The sequence below is a fragment of the Rhinoraja longicauda genome, chromosome 34 (assembly GCF_053455715.1).
Source record: "Rhinoraja longicauda isolate Sanriku21f chromosome 34, sRhiLon1.1, whole genome shotgun sequence".
In the NCBI taxonomy this organism is placed as follows: domain Eukaryota; kingdom Metazoa; phylum Chordata; class Chondrichthyes; order Rajiformes; family Arhynchobatidae; genus Rhinoraja; species Rhinoraja longicauda.
In genome coordinates this window covers 3,067,016-3,086,008 of record NC_135986.1, presented here as the reverse complement: position 1 = coordinate 3,086,008, position 18,993 = coordinate 3,067,016, and the positions used below count along the sequence as shown (strand labels likewise).

The following is an 18,993-nucleotide window of genomic DNA, read 5'->3' as shown; positions in this document are numbered from 1 at the left end:
AAAATATCAATATCTCTAATTGACTATATCAGCTAATAGCATAGATTCTCATTCCCTCCTTTTATCATTCTATGATAACTATCAAAGCTTAAAACAATAAATCACCTTAAACACCTCAAGAGTAAAACAATGCCTTCATATTCCCTCAGGTGGATAGAAAACAAACTAAGTACAACCAAACTTCTAAATATAATCAAATCTAAACCTTGTTTATTTCTACAGAAAGGAAACTACATCAATACTAGACAGAATCCCCCTCGTTCTCACCTTCCAGCCAGCGTATCCAACAAATCATCCTCCAACATTTCCGTCACCTTCAACGGGACCCCACTACTGGCCACATCTTCCCATTCCCTCCGAAACGTCACCCATTCCTTCCTGCCTGACCTGCTGAGTTACTCCAGCATTTTGTGAATAAATACCTTCGATTTGCACCAGCATCTGCCGATATTTTCCTTCAAAACTGGACCATCATTAACACTTCTAATCACTTCTAAACAATGACCCCTGACACCAGAAAAACTACGCCATGCTACAATATCTCTTACATGAACTGCTTCTTGCCTGCATCGCCTTAACTCTTTCAGTTTCAAAACTCCACACATGCATCATTCTTCTGGTAATGCCCTCCAAAGGCCACATATCCTATTACACCTATTCCATTACGTTGGTCATCCTCAAAACCACTTCATCTTCCCCTTCACTCTTACCTCCTAATCTAATAACCTTCCTAGTCGTTCAAACTCTTCCTTCACACTATCAACATCCTCAGCCTCCTTATCATACAATTCAGTTTGTCTTACCACTAACATTCTTGAAGTACCAATACTCTCTACACCATCTGCATTCAATACGCATTCAGAGTAGCCAACCCTACAAAAATACAAGCAATTAAAATTCCCATATACAATGCTATATTACTCAACTTGTCCGACCAGCCCCCGAAATCCTAATCACCCCAACTATTCGACTCCTTCATGTTATCTATTATACTTGTAATAAAACGAGTAATATTCTCTGTCTGATCCCTAACTCCCATCATACACCTACCTTTTACTATAGCACAGACACCTCCTTCCCGAGCCAGCAAATAATCTAGGGCATATCTGTTCTGCATAGTAAAGAGCCTAAGTTCAGTAAGTCCCTGGGTAACCATGTCGAGGGCCCCCGTGGTTGCATTACCCAAGATAGTGAGACCACAAATGAGGTAATTGCGATTATCGGCAGCCAAATATCCTCCAGTGAAGCCTAGACTAAAGAAGCTCGCCCATCCCTATCCCACAGTGCTCCCATGTGTTCCCAGAGATGTGGGATCTTTCCACTTTGAACAAAATTCTTCTGAAACAGCTTTAGTCACCAACTTTTGACGAGACACCCACTGGGAGGGACAGGTTATTGTCATAGGAATCAGGGTTCCTATTGCCACCTCGGGAATGGTGGACTCGGGACATTAGTGGCTGTACCATTAAAGAAAAAGAAAAGATTTGAATCTGTTAAAAACAAAGTGCCATGACATATTGAATACATGTCTAACTCACCTCCCTCTATCAAGTCCCTAAACTGCTCAGAGAACCATTGTGCATCTCTGCCACCTCTTTCTTTCATCATCTGGGTAAAAGGGAACGTATAGTTTCCCACCACCACATGCGTTCGATTGCATATTCCACAGACTAGTTGGATTCCCATAACAAGAGGAACACAGGTATAGTGGTGACATTTACACTTCCCTTGGCCGTCTTTGACCTGACAGGTCCTGTTATCACAAAACGACATCAAGCATGTGATGTTTCTGGGTTATTAACATATACGCATCCCTCCTTTTCCTGGTGGAAACAATTCTCATATGACCTGAGGTCATCGTTGGGTGTGAATTTGCACGGTTTGGCGATATCCGTGACCAAACATACGTCCTGTGAATGTGAATTATCCTTTGGTAACGGGAGACAAATAGCAGGCGGGGCAGTAAAGGGTTCATAAATAAGGTGGATAGGTTTAGGTGCCTTTATTTTTGCTTTCTCCCTCCAATTATCACATATAAGGTACTTTAGGCGGTCCCATTCTGGTCATGCTGAATAATGCCTGTACTGAGGTTATGGGTGGGTAGCAACAACTGACTGTGGGGAGTACATAGCTGAGTGAGCTCGGAGAAATAAGTTACCTCTTGGGACTTCTCCGAGAAACTTGAGATCACGTTTACATCGCTGTAATGGAGAGACCAGACATAGTTCTGTGAGAATCCAACCTACCGCACTTGGACATACATCATCAAATTTACATTACGTCCAATAACAAAGTAACATTTTATAATGACGGTCCTTCAACAGTCACGAAAAGTGAAGATGCCTCAAAAGTCCAATACAGGCCTTCAGTCGGCTGACGTCCCATTTTCTAAATCCCTCCGGGTTATCATCATGGCATGAGAGTACATCCCCTTGGCACAGGTGGTGATCGTGGTTAGGTTGGTCCGGCCTGCACTTCTTTCCTCCATCATACCTGGAATCAGCAAGGCTTGAAGACAGATGATCACCAGGTGCACTTTCATTATACGTTAACCTCGTCTATTCCGAGGAGAGATTTCAGCACGTAGTCTCCTGGTATTATGGACTCGTCCCCTTATGTAACTGGTAGTGGCTTCGGTGCCTCTTGTACCTGGGAATGCAGGACTGGTAAAGCAGGGGTTAATTGCTGTGCATAAATAATTAATTCATCGCTGAGGGCGTGTGGGTCAGAATAACTTCCACACACTTAATCATAATGTGCCCCTAACAACTCTATAAGATCTACTTATATACACTCAAAGGGTCAATAGACAATAGGTGCAGGAGTAGGCCACTCGGCCCTTCGAGCCAGCACCGCCATTCATTGTGATCATGGCTGATCATTCAAAATCAGTACCCCGTTCCTGCCTCTAACGTGTTCAATCCCTTAATAATCCTATGTTTCAATAAGATCCACTCTCATCCTTCTAAATTCCAGCGTATACAAGCCCAGTCGCTCCAGTCTTTCAACATACGACAGTCCCGCCATTCCGTAATTAACCTCGTAAACATAATTAACCTCCTACGACAGTCCCGCCAATTAACCTCGTAAACCTACGCTGCACGCCCTCAATAGCAAGAATATCCTTCCTCAAATTCGGAGACCAAAACTGCACACAGTACTCCAGGTGTGGTCTCACTAGGGCCCTGTACAACTGCAGAAGGACCTCTTTGCTCCTGTACTCAACTCCTCTTGTTATGAAGGCCAACATTCCATTGGCTTTCTTCACTGCCTGGTTTACCTGCATGCTTCCTTTCAGTGACTGATGGTCAGTCCAATATGGGTGTCATTCCCTTTGTCTTTCCGGGATTATTTCATCTGCAAATTTCAAAATCTGAGGCTTGTTTTAACGCCTCCTGGTGAATTTTCGGATGCCACCAGGGTTCCTTTGCCATCCTGACCATACCCTCCTTACTAGCATGCGTAAGGAAGTGTATATAGTATACACTTATATATAGTGTATATAGTTGAAAGGAATGGGCAGAAAAACATCAGGTACTCAAATTTGCCCAAGAGGGGTAAGCCAGAGCCCAGTCAAGGAGTCAATGTCACAATCCTCTCATTTCCAAGATCACGTTGCCCAGCAGAGGCATCCCCCTGCATTAACCCTACATCACCCATGTCTGGCAAGGCCGTTCTGCCCATTAGAATCTTTGGTTCTGTGGGGACCATAGTGCAGGATTCACAAGCTACGGTGCAGGATTGTGATGTCAGCAAAGGGCATTTCCCTGGAGATTTTAGTGGCGGCCACCCGGATGGGTATTGCACTTGATAATGGCTAGTTGTGTTGGGAGGGCTGGGGCTTGCAATAGGTTGATCACATAAAGCTGAAAATGGGCAATCTTATAAGGGACGTCCAATGTCTGGTGCAGTGACTAGCACTGTTTTAGAGTGCGGCATGCTTCTTCTTGTTGGGGTGAGAGAGTGAATTGCTGCGGTGCCTTGGCGGAGGCAAGGGTGACAGTAATTTAATGTACACTGCCACGTTGGGGATCCACTCCGGCAGAAATTCACCAAGCCCAGAAAAACCCCTCATCCGTCTAGGGGTGGTCGGGCTGGTATGGATCCCAAAGGGTTCTCCTTCGTACCCCCTCGGTTGGATTCAGGATAGCGGACATTAGGGTGAACACATCTCTTGCGACTGTTTCGTACATGGTTAATGTTGACCTTATACAATTCACAAATCCAAACGCAGTCTGGGGCATTCCTAGAAATCTTCATCATTTCCTGCAACTTCCATGGGGTGTATACATGCATCACAGCCTGCGCCCCATTCTGTCCTGCTAATGGATTTGGCATTGCTCTCAGTAGCATTATCTTTTTAGTCTTTTTAGTTTCCTGCTGGTTCTCAGCCTCACGTTTCCTTTGCTCTTCGTTGCACTCTCTCAATGATGAATTCAATTACTGCTGCTCCTTCCTCTTCTGCCTCAGCCCTTCCCCTCCTTTCGTCCTCCTTTTCAGTTTCCCGGTCGCTATCGGTATCATCTTCCTCTGGGGGTGCCCTTCCCTGTGGGGGTGCCGGTGCCCCCCCGATGGGATCTCAGTTGGGCAGTTCCTGCTCTTGGGGACAGATAGTTAGGAGCATATGGGGGAGGTGTTCTACACCATTCCCGACTTTCCCAATTTACTCCTCATCCTCCTGTTCTATAACCAGGGTCGCCATGCCAGACAAGGAGTCCTCGGGGTTATTTCGCTTAGGTTTCCATTTTTGCATTACCAATTGTTTACAATCCTGTTGGCCAACTGCATTTTTTCTTCCCGATCATCATGCCGTTGGCACTCTGCCAATAATACATCCCAACCTTTCAATATGCCTTCCTTCGTATGTAACTCTATCCCTCTACAACTTGGATTATCCATCCAATATGCCGATACTCCTCCCACACCTCTTTCTTCATATTTCCATTCCTCAATCCATTTCTTCCATTTATTTTCTTTTTCTTTTTTTCTTTTTCTTTTTCTTTCTCTCTCTCTCTCTCTCTCTCTCTCTCTCTCTCTCTCTCTCTTTTTTTTTTTTTTCCAAGGAGCAGCAGCAGCGCGCGGTGGGGCTGTCGGCGACGGCAGTTGGTGGAGAGCGCGTCATCAACCAGCAGCAGCAGCGCGCGGTGGGGCTGTCGGCGACGGCAGTTGGTGGAGACCGCGTCATCAAGCGGCAGCAGCAGCGCGCGGTGGGCTGTCGGCGACGGCAGTTCCCGGAGAGCGCGTCATCAAGGAGCAGCAGCAGCGCGCGGTGGGGCTGTCGGCGATGGCAGTTGCTCCACCCACATCGAGCGGGAAGTCGGAGTCAAACACGGCACCCCACACGTAGGGACCCGGCCCTATCGAGATCGAGGGAGGTCGGAGCCAATGTCCGCCGTGGTGAGCGGACCGACGGAACTTTGTGCGAGGGGGGAGGGGAGGGGGGAGGAGGGGGTGAGGGCGGCAGTAGAGCTCTCGTCACCCCGCATTGACAGGCATTGCCAGTAGTCGGGCGGGTGCCGCATCCACCCCCGCCCCGAGCGGGAGAGGCGACGGCGACTACATCTCCCGGCGGTCAGCGCTGCCCGACCTGAGTAATGTCAGATGCGGGGACGCATTAGTTAAAGTAAAGGTCGGGGGGGGGGGGCATCAGTTAATGGTCCGCGTGGGGGGGGGGGGGGGGGCGGGAGGGGGGGCTCGAGGACTCCGTGGCGTGGGTTGAAGGGAAGGATGAGTGGACAACAGTCCGACCATCTCCCTCCTGCTCAGGGTGTGGGAGAGTGAGGGGTGAGGAGAGGGGAGGCGGTGATTGCGGGCGGGCAGCTCCGCTAAAGGCATCCATCTTGTCTGTGCGAGTGAGGAGAGGCCGTGCGTGGTGACGTCAGACGCACAGCACTTGGGGAAAGTGTTTAGAAATGAAAGCTTTAAAGTTTAAATGTCTGTAACTTAAAAGATATTCCACCAATTTAAGTAAAACGTGTAATAAACAGTGGCCAGGACAGTGGTGATTAAGGTGGCGCTAACATTGTGGCACTGTGGTTTACCGTTGTGCCTGCAGGTCCACATGTTATACATATATCTGCATGAGTTGTGGGGGAGGGGGGGGGGCGAGCCCATCTCACAGGGGCAATGTGATGTCACACGCTGAAGACCTTCAATAAATCGGTTAGAAATTAAATGTTTTAACTTTAAAACCTCTGTAACTTAAAAAATATACGTTGTTGTTCTGCATCAGTTAAATGCACGTATTGGGGCCGGGGTAGAAACCTGTGTTTCCCCCCATCTTACCGGTTACAGGTAAGGAGCAATGAGGGGAATACAGTGCTGAAAACATATGCTTTTTTGGACAGTGAAAGTTCAGCTACCTTTTGTACAGAAAGCTTGATGAGGAGGATGAACATTACAGGAGAAAAGGTTAAACTTCTCTTGAACACCATAAATGGTCCGAAATACCACGATAGTTGTCATATTGCAAATATGGAAATGTCTAGTCTGGAGGAAGACAACTTCATACAAGTATCTGATGTGTTTACACAAGAGACTATGCCCGTCTCTCATCCAAATGTACATAAGCAGAAGGACTTGGAAAGATGGCCTCACTTGAAGGAGGTCAAATTACCCAAAATAAATTCGGGTATTGACCTGCTTATCGGAACGAATGCTTCGGAGGCATTAGAACCTAGAGAGGTTATTACCAATCAAGAAGGTGGACCGTTTGCCGTGAGAACCGTACTCGGATGGGTTATCTATGGCTCCTTGAGAAAAAATAATAAAGGCAGGGAAAGGAATAATTATACTGCTGCTGCCGTCAATCGGATATCTATGGTCAATCTGGAGGAGTTGTTGACTAAGCAACATAATCATGACTTCAATGAAAGAGCCGGCAAGGAATCAGAAGAAATGTCCGGGAAAGAAAAAATATATACCGCCAAAAGCTCCTGGCCAAAGTCTAAGGAGAGTACACAGGAAAATACAAAGGGTCATGAGAAAAACAAAGAAAAAAGAAATGAATCTGAATGCATGCTGCCAAAGTTCAAAGAAAACTCACAAGATGATGTGAAATCCAGGGAAACCTGTGTTTTCCTCAACTTACCGGTTACAGGTAAGGAGCAACGAGGGGAATACAGTCTACAGAATACAGCAATACCTTCTTTTCTACAGGTATTACGGTGGCAGCAAAACTGCTTTCCTTAGGTCCTGGTCTTCCCCTGCCCTTAGTAAATGTGGAGTCTTTAACAGTTGCTGATTTAGGATCTTGAATATTCCCATAGCGTAGGTCTGACATTAACCGTACTTCTCTTTCCATGAAATTCACTAAGTCGGGAAGCATTGCCCAAAATTGTGGGTCAGTTTAGGAGGATGCTCGAAATAAAGATAAACAGAAGAACTTTGAAAATTCACGGTCAAGATCCAAGGAAGATTTGCAAGAAGATAAATCAAGGGAGGAGAAAATAGTAAAGAGAAGAGAATCTGAAAGCTCCTTGACAAAATATAAGGAAAGAGTTGATGGCTCTCGATCCAAAACAAAGGAAAGCATTGAATTGTCTCGATCCAAGTCCAAGGAAGATGATGAATATATTCAAAAAGGAATAGAGAAAAGGCATGATTATGAAACAGTAGCTCAGTTGGAATCTAGTCAGAAACAACTGGAAAGTCTTAATGAGATGCACCATAATAGAGGTTGCAGAACTGAATCAAAGTTTGATGAATAGATTGGCTCAGCACATGGAAGAACTAAAAGAAAAACATGAGAACGAGATTCAGGAAAAGGAACAGGAAGTTACAAAATTGAAACTTTACCTGGAAGCTTCAAATAATCATAAGGACAAACTATCTAGCAAAGTAGAAGAGCTTACAGGAGAAGTTGCTTCAAGAGCAGATAGAATGCAACAGCTTCAAGCAGAGCTCCAAGAAGCATCTTGCCAGATTGGTGCTTTGTTGGGAAGTGAAATAATCCTGAAAACTAGATTAGAAACACTTGAAGAGACTGTTAGTCAAACTTTACTGGCAAGAACAGAGTTAGAAAACACTGTAAGTGGGTTGAAAAACACGCATGAATAAAGCCAGGAGAGGATTTGTGAACTTAATTGTTTTAATGAAGCAGATGGAAAAATAGAGTTGCAAATCAATAAATTTACTTCTTTCTGTTTTGATAAAATCAACAACCTTAGCGAGCAACTTAAAGTTTACCAAACTCAATTTGAGAAGATAAAAAAGGCATTTATGAAAGGGATCTGTGAAATTCGTGATTTAGAAATTCATGTTCATGAGTTGATAAACCAAAATGTGTTATTAAATGATTCAGTGCAGCATATCACAGTACAACTGCAAAATAAAGAGCAGGATATTAAGGCCTTACAAGCAGAGTTACAAATCATTAGTGCAGAGTGGACACACTCCAACAAGAAAGCAAACTCAGCAAACAGCTTTTGAAAGAGAAGGAGGTACACATTGAACATTGTAAAACAGAACTGGCAGAAAATGCAGATATGTATAAATTCGTCACTCAGCAGCTGAAGGAAAAAGAATCAAACATCTTAAGTTGTCTGGAAGATATAAGGAGTTTAAAGTTGCAACTTGAGCACCATGATATCATTGTAGATAAAGAAGCTATATCCTTGCTCAACGAACAACATCAATTGGAACAACAAATGCTGCTGAACCAAATAGATCAACTATTTGCAAGTATTGAAGCTAATTCTCGAGAGAAAATTTTAGCTCTTAGACAGGTAGATCAATATAAAAGCAAGTTAGCAGAATGGAAGAAAAGAACAGAAATAAAATTTGTGCAGCACAACAACGAAATGAAAGAGCTCGAGTCAAATTTGAAGATGTCTGTTCAACAGAATGAAGAAAAGGATGGACAATTGTCATCACTGAGATCAGAGGTAGAAAAGCTGACTAATAGTTTCCAAAATGTTAGAACTGAAACGGAACATGAGGAAAATGAAAAGACACAATTATTTACTGTTCTGAATGCATAGCTGCAAGCAGCTAAATCCAGAATAGCAGAACTAGATCAGGTTATTACGACAAAGTCTCAACAATGGAAGATTGAAGAACTGCGAAAGAAATTTGTGCGCCAATGTATATAATGCATGTTGTTTTGTTTTTGAAGAATATTAAGCTTTTATAGCTCCTTTGTTATCTATTAGTAATTGCTTCGTTACATACGCAGAACAATTAGGGGCCGGTATGTAGGAGCCATTATGCTTAATTCAATTACTGTCGTTGTGTTGTGGCTATGTTTTAATGTTTCTAGTTTATGTCCTTTTTGCCTGATTGTGGGTGTGACTTAATGCGTAATGGGGAGTGTCTAGATGGGAGGAGACTAGCGTGTCGACAGAGGTTGTGGGTCAGTTTAGACTCGGGGGATGGTGAGCATACAGTTCTTTACCACACGCGGGCTCGAACCATACGCTTGTATCATCTATACTTGTAAGAACCATACGGTAATAACTGCAAGAACTTCTAGATATTGTTTGAAGAAGAAACAGTTGATAAAATACGGAAACTGATGAATTCCTCTATGATTTGTGCTACTTTAATAAAACCAATTAATGAAGAAAAGAAGTTTGGAAGATTCGTTTTGTCCGAGAAGTAATGGCTATCGAAGTGGGGTTTTGAGATGGTATAGAAACTGCCATTACACCAGCGGTCGATGCCACCACCGGCAGGAAACGGTGTCAGTGGCGTTTCCAGTCGGGACGCGGTCTCCATTTTCCCCCTCACCCCCCCACCCACCCCACTGTGGAAGGGTGCCGGGTGCTCAGAGCTCCCCGGCGTGGTGGTGCGCCGGCTGGCCGTCCCCGCGCGGCTCCACGTCCGCCCGCCTCCTCTCCTTGTCGCCGCTGGTCACCGGGTCGCCCTTGCGGCCTGACCACACCACACCCAGGCAGTCTGCAGGCAGGGGACACAAGATCCAAGATTCAGTTTAATTGCCGCATGTCCCACTTAAGGTACAGTGAGATCCGAGTTACCGGACGGCCATCTCATGTACTAAAACTCTCGTTTGTTTGTTTGTTTGTTTGTTTGTTTGTTTGTTCCTGAACTACAGCCAAAACGGTACACGATAGCGCCACAATTCTAGGCCCATCTTATTCACCATTGTCCCTTTGGAGCTAATGGAAGACGTTTCTTCTCATGGAAGAGGTTTTAATGGGGAGAAGGTGTCACCGTGGAACCGTGACAACTTCATCACTGTCATGGCTTGTACAGGATTCATAGAGTCACAGAGTGATACAGTGTGGAAACAGGCCCTTCGGCCCAACTTGCCCACACCGGCCAACATGCCCCAGCTACACAAGTCCCACCTGCCTGCACTTGGTCCATATCCCTCCAAACCCGTCCTATCCATGTACCCGTCCAACTCTCCTGGCAACATCCTCGTAAATCTTCTCTGAACCCTTTCCAGCTTGACAATATCTTTCCTATAACACGGTGCCCAGAACTGAACACAATATTCTAAAAATTCACAATATTCACAAAATTCACAATATTCCTTCGCTCAGTCCGCCTCAACCAACCTGATCTCCCGGTGGCTGAGCACTTCAACTTCCCCTCACACTCCCAGTCTGACCTTTCAGTCATGGGCCTCCTCCAGTGCCATAGTGAGGCCCACCGGAAATTGGAGGAACAGCACCTCATATTTCGCTTGGGCAGCTTGCAGCCCAGCAGTATGAACATTGACTTCTCCAACTTTAAATAGTTCCTCTGTCCCTCTCTTCCCCTCCCCTTCCCAGTTCTCCCTCTATCTTCCCGTCTCCACCTATATCCTTCCTTTTTCCAGCCCCCCTGACATCAGTCTGAAGACGGGACTCGTCCCGAAACGTCACCCATTCCTTCTCTCCTGAGATGCTGCCTGACCTGTTGAGTTACTCCAGCATTTTGTGAGATCTCCCAGTGTGATGGACCTCCCATGTGATGGACCTCCCAGTGTGATGACCTCCCAGTGTGATGGACCTCCCAGTGTGATGGACCTCCCAGTGTGATGGACCTCCCAGTGTGATGGACCCACCCTGAGCATCACTCACCTCTCCTCCTCCTTCTCCTCTTCCTCTGGCAGATCCAGATGACCACCCCAGCTCCCAGCAGCAGCAGCAGCAGCCCACCGCCCTTGGCCACAAAGAGCACCCAGGGTGGGCTTCCCCTGGGGGTGGTGCTCTCGACAACCACCGTCACGGTCACCGTCACGCTGGGCCTCTCTGTGGGGGCTTGAAGCGGAGAAATAAAGAACCCCTCTTTTGCAAACATCTCCCCCCCCCCCCCTCCTATGCCCACCACCCGATAGCTTAATTCAAAGACACCGCACAGAAACAGGCCTAAAGCCCACTGAGTCCATAAAGTCATAAGTGATAGGAGCAGAATCGGGCCCATCAAGTCCACTCCGCCATTCAATCACGGCTGATCTATCTCTCCCTCCCAACCACATTCTCCTGCCTTCTCCCCATAACCCCTGACACCCGCACTGATCAACAATCTATCTATCTCTGCCTTAAAAACACCCACTGACTTGTGGCCTCCACAGCCGTCTGTGGCAAAGAATCCCACAGGTTCACCACCCTCTGACTAAAGAAATTCCTCCTCATCTCCTTCCTAAAAGAACGTCCTTTAACTCTGAGGCTGTGCCCTCTGGTCCTAGACTCTCCCACTAGTGGAAACATCCTCTCCACATCCACTCTATCCGGGCGTTTCACTGTCCGGTTAAGGTTTCAATGAGGTCCCCCCTCATCCATCTAAACTCCAGCGAGTACCGCCCTTTAATTCTGGGGCTGTGCCCTCTGGTCCTAGACTCGCGATGGCCGAAGGGCCTGTTCTCCCCAGCCGTGCTGTTGTCCATTCAAAGACAAGTTCGGGGGCTAAGGATCCGATTGCTCACCTTGCACTGACAGATCGGTTCCCTGGTCGCTTTGCCATTCTGCGTGGCGTTCACCGAGGATCTTCACCCAGCAGATGTACCTGCCCGAGTCGCTCATCCTCAGCCGGTCCAAGCGGATGGAGGCGGTGTGGTTGTGGTCTGGCGAGCCCAGGAACGTGATCCGGCCCTCGTACTCCCAGTGAGTGTAGGGTGGCGAGAGGGTGAAGATGGTCAGCCCGTGATCGTGCCCGACCCACCACATGACGTCAAAGCCCCGGGGCCGGAGGTGGGCCGGGTACGAGAAGGAGCAGGGCAGGGTGACCGACCCGCCTTCCACTGCGGACAGCCGGGCCGGCTGATCCACCTGGTAGCCATTACCGCCGACGGTCAATGCTGTGGGAGGAGGGGAGGGGGGGGAGGGGGGGGGGCAAGGGGCAGTCGGAGTTATTCCAGCTTCTTCTGCCTTAAAGGAATATATACATATACATACATATATTCAGCCTGAAGAAGGGTCTCGACCCGAAACGTCACCCGTTCCTTCTCTCCCGAGACGCTGCCCGACCCGCTGAGTTACTCCAGCGCTTTGTGAATAAATCTATATATATACATACGTGTGTGTGCGTGTATATATGTATGTACGTATATATATATATACACGTGTGTATGTATATATGCGTGTGTGCATATGTGTGTATATATATATATATAGATGTGTGTCTGAAGAACGGTCTCGACCCGAAACGTCACCCATTCCTTCTCTCCTGAGACGCTGCCCGACCCGCTGAGTTACTCCAGCATTTTGTGAATAAACACCTTTGATTTGTACCAGCATCTGCAGTTATTTTCTTACACTATATATATGTGTGTGTGTATATATATATATATACATATATATATACACACATATATACATACACACACACATATATACATATAGATATATAATACATATACATACACACACACACATATATATATATACATATTCCTTTATTTGCCCCACACCGGGGAAGTTTACAGTTACAGCCGTAAAGTGACGTTTCAGGTGGAGACCCCATTCACTTCTCCCACTTCAAGTAGCCCCAACATTCCCTCTCTCTCCATCCCTCCCCCACCCAAGTGGCACCAGCTTCTCGTTCCCACCCAGCACACACCCAACAACGGCCTGCTTCCTTTATCCTCGTTGTTTTTTTGCATCTTTCACTCATTGATCCGTCTGCATTTCTCCTTTCCCTTATCCCTAACCAGTCTGAAGAAGGGCCTCGACCCGAAACGTCACCCGTTCCTTCTCCCCAGAGATGCTGCCCGACCCGCTGAGTTACTCCAGCGCTTTGTTTTCTATCTTCGGAGTAAACCAGCGTCTGCAGTTCCTTCCCACAGAGGGTGGGGGAGGGAGGGGGTTGGGGGGGTGGAGGGGAGTGGGTAGAGGGGCTGGCTATTGAGGGAGCGGGGGATTAATGGAGGGGGAGGGGGGTGGTGGGAGATGGGGGAAGGGGGAGGAGGGTGGGTAGATGGGGAGTGATGGAGAGGCCGGTTATTGAGGGAGTGGCTGGTTAAGGGGAGAGTGGGGAGATGGGGGGGGGTGGTAGAGGCTGGGTATTGATGGGGCGGCGGGGTTACGGGGGGGGGGGGTTGAGAGGGAGGGTAACGTTGGGATCTACTCACCCACGGTGAGATGCAGCAGTAGAAGGTGGAGAGGAGAGTCCATGGGCACTCCTGTGTGTCCCTGACCAAACTGTCTCATGCCTTGCCTCATCGCTGAGTCACTTCTGCTTAAACTCTTCCCCTTCCACACCCCTCCCCTTCCCCTCCTTCGCCCTCCCTCCCCTCACCTTCCCCCCCTCCCCTCACCTTCCCCCCCTCCCCTCCCCTCCTTCCCCTTCCCTCCCCACCCCTCCCCTGGTGTGTGCTAGTGAACGTGGATCACTGGTCAGCACGGACTCGTTGGGCCGAAGGGCCTGTATCCGTGCTGCATCTCAGAGAGAGGGAGAGAGAGAGTGTGAGAGAGAGGGGAGGAGAGAGAGGGGGGGAGGGAGAGAGAGGGGAGGAGAGAGAGGGAGAGAGAGAGGGTGAGAGAGAGGGGAGGAGAGAGAGGGGGGGGAGAGAGAGGGGAGAGGGCGGAGATAGAGAGAGGGAGAGGAGAGGGGGGTGAGAGGAGGGGAGGGGGTGAGAGGGAAAGGGAAAGAGAGAGAGAGAGAGGAGAGGACCGAGTACCATGGGGGAGTGGAGGGCATTGTAAATAAAGATCACACATTGTACTACAATGGCAGCTTGCTGTATTGTGACCACTCAGTGTAGATGTGCTTCAGGTTCTCTCTCTCTCTCTCTCTCTCTCTCTCTCTCTCTCTCTCTCTCTCTCTCTCTCTCTCTCTCTCTCTCTCTCTCTCTCTCTCTCTCTCCCCCCTAGCAACCCCCCATAGCAACCCCCCATAGCAACCCCACCAAGGATGCGGGTGTAGTTTGGGGATCGAACGCCTCCTGTCCTTCCATTCCAAAGAACTTCATTCAACTGTTGCATATTACAGTGAACCTGAAGCACATCTACACTCAGTGCTCACAATACAGCAAGCTGCCATTGTAGTACAATGTGTGATCTTTATTTACAATGCCCTCCACTCCCCCATGGTACTCGGTCCTCTCCTCTCTCTCTCTCTCCTCTCTCCCTCCTCTCTCTTCTCTCTCCACTCTCCATCCCCCTCTCACCCCCCTCCCCTCCTCTCACCCCCTTCCTCTCCCTCTCTCTCTCTCTCTCTCTCTCTCTCTCTCTCTCTCTCTCTCTCTCTCTCTCTCTCTCTCTCTCTCTCTCTCTCTCTCTCCTCTCTCTCCTCTCTCTCCTCTCTCTCCTCTCTCTCCTCTCTCCTCCTCCTCCCTCTCCCTCTCCCTCTCCCCTCCTCCCTCTCTCACTCCTCCCTCACCCTGCCATGCTCCTTCTTATACCCGTCCCACCTCCGGCCCCGGGGCTTTGACGTCTCATGAAGGGTCAGGCACTTTCACGGGCCGACCATCTTCAACCTCGCAAGCCTACACTGACAGGGAGTACGAGGGCCGGATCACGTTCCTGGGCTCGCCAGACCACAACCACACCGCCTCCATCCGCTTGGACCGGCTGAGGATGAGAGACTCGGGCAGGTACTACTGCCAGGTGATGATCCTCGGTGGACACCATGAACTTTGGCAAAGCATCTCGGGAACCAATCTGTCAGTGCAAGGTGAGCAATCGAATCCTTAGCCCCCGAACTTGGCTTTGAATGTACAGGTCCATCATACTGGGAGGTCCATCACACTGGGAGGTCCATCACACTGGGAGGTCCATCACACCGGGAGGTCCATTACACCGGGAGATCCATCACACTGGGAGGTCCATCACACTGGGAGATCCAGGACACTGGAAGGTCCATCACACTGGGAGGTCCATCATTCTGGGACATCACACTGGGACATCACACTGGGAGGTCCATCACACTCGGAGATCCAGGACACTGGGAGGTCCATCACACTGGGAGGTCCATCACACTGGGAGGTCCATCACACTGGGTGGTCCATCACTCTGGGACATCACACTGGGTGGTCCATCACACTGGGAGGTCCATCACTCTGGGACATCACACTGGGAGGTCCATCACACTGGGAAGTCCAGGACACTGGGAGACCCATCACCTTGGGAGGCCCATCACTCTGGGAGATCCAGGACACTGAGAGGTCCATCACACTGGGAGGTCCATCACACTGGAGGTCCATCACACTGGCAGGTCCATCACACTGGCAGGTCCATCACACTGGCAGGTCCATTACACTGGTAGGTCCATCACTCTGGGAGGTCCATCACACTGGAGGTCCATCACACTGGGAGGTCCATCACACTGGAGGTCCATCACACTGGGAGGTCCATCACACTGGGAGGTCCATAACACTGGGAGGTCCATCACACTGGGAGGTCCAGCAGGATGGAGATAGCCCTGTCACCGGGAGGTCCCGTGGCTGGGAGTGCTCTTGCACTGGGAGGTCCCTGGTGATGGGGGTCTCTCATTGGGCGAGCGTTCAGCGCCAGCTGATCACCCCCCACTGGCAGGTCCCTTGTGCCAGGAGCCGCCTCTCACAGGGGGGTCCGGCTTCCTCCAAAGACGTCGGTGGGCGGGTGGGTTATTTGACCCCTCTGTAACGTGCCTCCCCAGTGTGTGGCTGACGGGCAGAATCAGGCGGGAGTTAATGGGGGTGTGGGGGGGGGGGGGGGGAAAGATCTCGAGGAGGTCTCAGTGCGGTCACGGTGGCGCAGCGGTAGAGTTGCTGCCTTACAGCGCATGCAGCGCCGAAGACTCAGGTTCAATCCCGACTACGGGCGCTGTCTGTACGGAGTTTGTACGCTCTCCCCGTGACCTGCGTGGGTTTTCTCCGAGATCTTCGGTCTCCTCCACACTCCAAAGACGTGCGGGTTTGTAGGTTAATTGGCTTTGGTGTAAGTGTAAATTGTCCCTCGCGTGTGTGTGTGTGTGTGTGTGTGTGTGTGTGTGTGTGTGTGTGTGTGTGTGTGTGTGTGTGTGTGTGTGTGTGTGTGCGCGTGTGTGTGTGTGTGTGTGTGTGTGTGTGTGTGTGTGTGTGTGTGTGTGTAGGATAGTGTTAGTGTGCGGGGATCGCTGGGCGGCGCAGGCTCGGTGGGCCGAAGGGCCTTGTTTCCGCTCTGTATCTCTGAACTAAAACAAAAGTAAGTGGGGGAGGTGAGATCCCTCTGAGAGACAGCATTGACTCGACGGGCCGAATGTCGGAACGCTACTCGACTAAGGTTGTTGCCCAGAGCATATGTCGGCACTGGGCCTGTACTCGCTGGAGTTTAGAAGGATGAGGGGGGACCTCATTGAAACTCACCGAATAGTGAGCGGCCTGGATAGAGTGGGTGTGGAGAGGATGTTTCCATTAATGGGAGAGTCTAGGACCAGAGGGCACAGCCTCAGAATTAAAGGACGTTCCTTTAGGAAGGAGATGAGGAGGAATTTCTTTAGTCAGAGGGTGGTGAATTTTTTGCCACAGACGGCTGTGGAGGCCACAAGTCAGTGGATATTGTTAAGGCAGACACAGATAGATTCTTGATTAGTGCGGGTGTCGGGGGTTACGGGAGAAGGCAGGAGAATGGGGTTGGGAGGGAGAGATAGATCAGCCATGATTGAATGGTGGAGTGGACTCGATGGCCGAATGGCCCAATTCTGCTCCTGGAACCTATGAATGGACAACGCAGTCGAGAACGCCGCGCCGCGCCGTTTGCTGGACTGCTCCACACAGACACACACAGGCTGCTGATAAACGCAACCATCCCCAACGATGCATGTTGGCGTTGAACCGGTCGACCCCCTGGGCGGAGCCGGTTCAGGGAGACCCACTCTTTGCGGGGCATGTCCGAGCCGGGTGGGGTTGTTGTGCTCGGCATGGCGGTGCATTGAGGAGGCCGTGATGTCTGTTCCCAGCTGGTTCACCTTGCCCCTAGTATACTCCTAGTATTCCAGGTGTACTAGGAGCACCCCTAGTATACTCCTAGTATTCCAGGTGCGGTCTCACTAGCGCAGTTGTACAGGGCCCTAGTGAGACCACACCTGGAGTACTGTGTGCAGTTTTGGTCTCCAAATTTGAGGAAGGACATTCTTCTCTTGCTATTGAGGGCGTGCAGCGTAGGTTCACCAGGTTAATCCCCGGGATGGCGGGACTGTCATATGTTGAAAGACTGGAGCGACTGGCTTGTATACACTGGAATTTAGAAGGATGAGAGGGGATCTTATTGAAACATATAAGATTATTAAGGGGTTGGACACGTTAGAGGCAGGAAACATGTTCCCAATGTTGGGGGAGTCCAGAACCAAGGGCCACACACAGTTTAAGAATAAGGGGTGGGCCATTTAGAACGGAGATGAGGAAAAACTTTTTCAGTCAGAGAGTTGTAAATCTGTGGAATTCACTGCCTCAGAAGGCAGTGGAGGCCAATTCTCTGGATGCTTTCAAGAGAGAGCTAGATAGAGCTCTTAAGGATAGCGGAGTCAGGGGGATGGAGAGAAGGCAGGAACGGGGTACTGATTGAGAATGATCAGCCGTGATCACATTGAATGGCGGTGCTGGCTCGAAGGCCGAATGGCCTCCTCCTGCACCTATTGTCTATGTTGAAACCGGAGCCACAGAGCGTCGCTGCGTGACGGGAGAAAGGGCGACGAGACGCCAGGCATTGATGTCCCGGTTGCCGTGAATCCCGGGCGAGGTGGCGCCAAGAGCGTTTGGCGTCCGACGGGGCCTTGGGCGCCAACCCACGGGTGAAGAACTCTCTGCCAAGCTCGGGTGGAACGCGGTACCTGCGAGCACCGGCAGGAGATCTGGCGGAGTAGGGCGTAGGCGCCGGTGATGATCGGCACGGCTTCGTTGTGTGCGGCTCTAGTATGGGCGCTGTGGCGCCAAGCTGGGGTGGCGTACGGCCTACGGCGCTGTACAGGAGCGCAAGACTCCATGGCGGGCAGGTCCCGAGAAGTGTGTTGAGCTCTGGGTGAACGCTTGTGATGTGGACTCCATAGGAAGACCTCTGCAGATGGTGGTGGTGATGTAGTACATATTTATAGCGCTAATTGTTAGGTAACCGCACTATTCTGTGGAAGGCAAGGGGAAGTGTTGGTGGTACAGTCTTACGCAAGTCATGGCCTGAGAACGACACTGTGTTACCTCAGTCCACCCGTCTGCAGTGCAGTTTATTGCCACGTTACAGACACAGAGCCCTTTCGGCCCACCGGGTCCGCGCCGACCAGCGATCCCCGCACACTAACGCTATCACACACACACACGCACACACACACACACACACACACACACACACACACACACACCAGGGACAGACAATTTCTACACTTATCCCAAGCCAATCAACCTACAAACCCGCACGTCTTTTGATAAAATCAAGGACCAATTAGAAATCTAATACAATTCCCATGGTTACAGAGAAAACAAAATCATTAATACAGGTCACATTCTCAGAAACCAAACCATTAATATAAGTCACATGCTTTTGGGGAAACGCATCAATTTACCTAGAGTGGATTCGAAACTTTTCCTACTTTCACACGCACCCATAAAAGGAGTTGTTATTGAGAAAGAAACTTATCTCTATACACCAGCAGTCT

At 49.4% G+C, this 18,993-nt stretch overlaps 1 protein-coding gene across 1 annotated transcript; it reads right to left on the bottom strand.

Moving 5' to 3' along the window:
• Positions 1–9,421: 9,421 nt before the first annotated feature.
• On the bottom strand, positions 9,422–13,640 carry LOC144609560 (paired immunoglobulin-like type 2 receptor beta). Its single transcript, XM_078428067.1, has 4 exons — positions 13,520–13,640; positions 11,876–12,247; positions 11,031–11,210; positions 9,422–9,897 (listed from the first exon to the last, which is right to left on the bottom strand). The coding sequence occupies exons 1-4, from the start codon at positions 13,608–13,610 to the stop codon at positions 9,767–9,769; spliced, it is 774 nt and encodes a 257-aa protein (XP_078284193.1). The 5' UTR covers positions 13,611–13,640; the 3' UTR covers positions 9,422–9,766.
• Between the last annotated feature and the right edge of the window lie 5,353 nt (positions 13,641–18,993).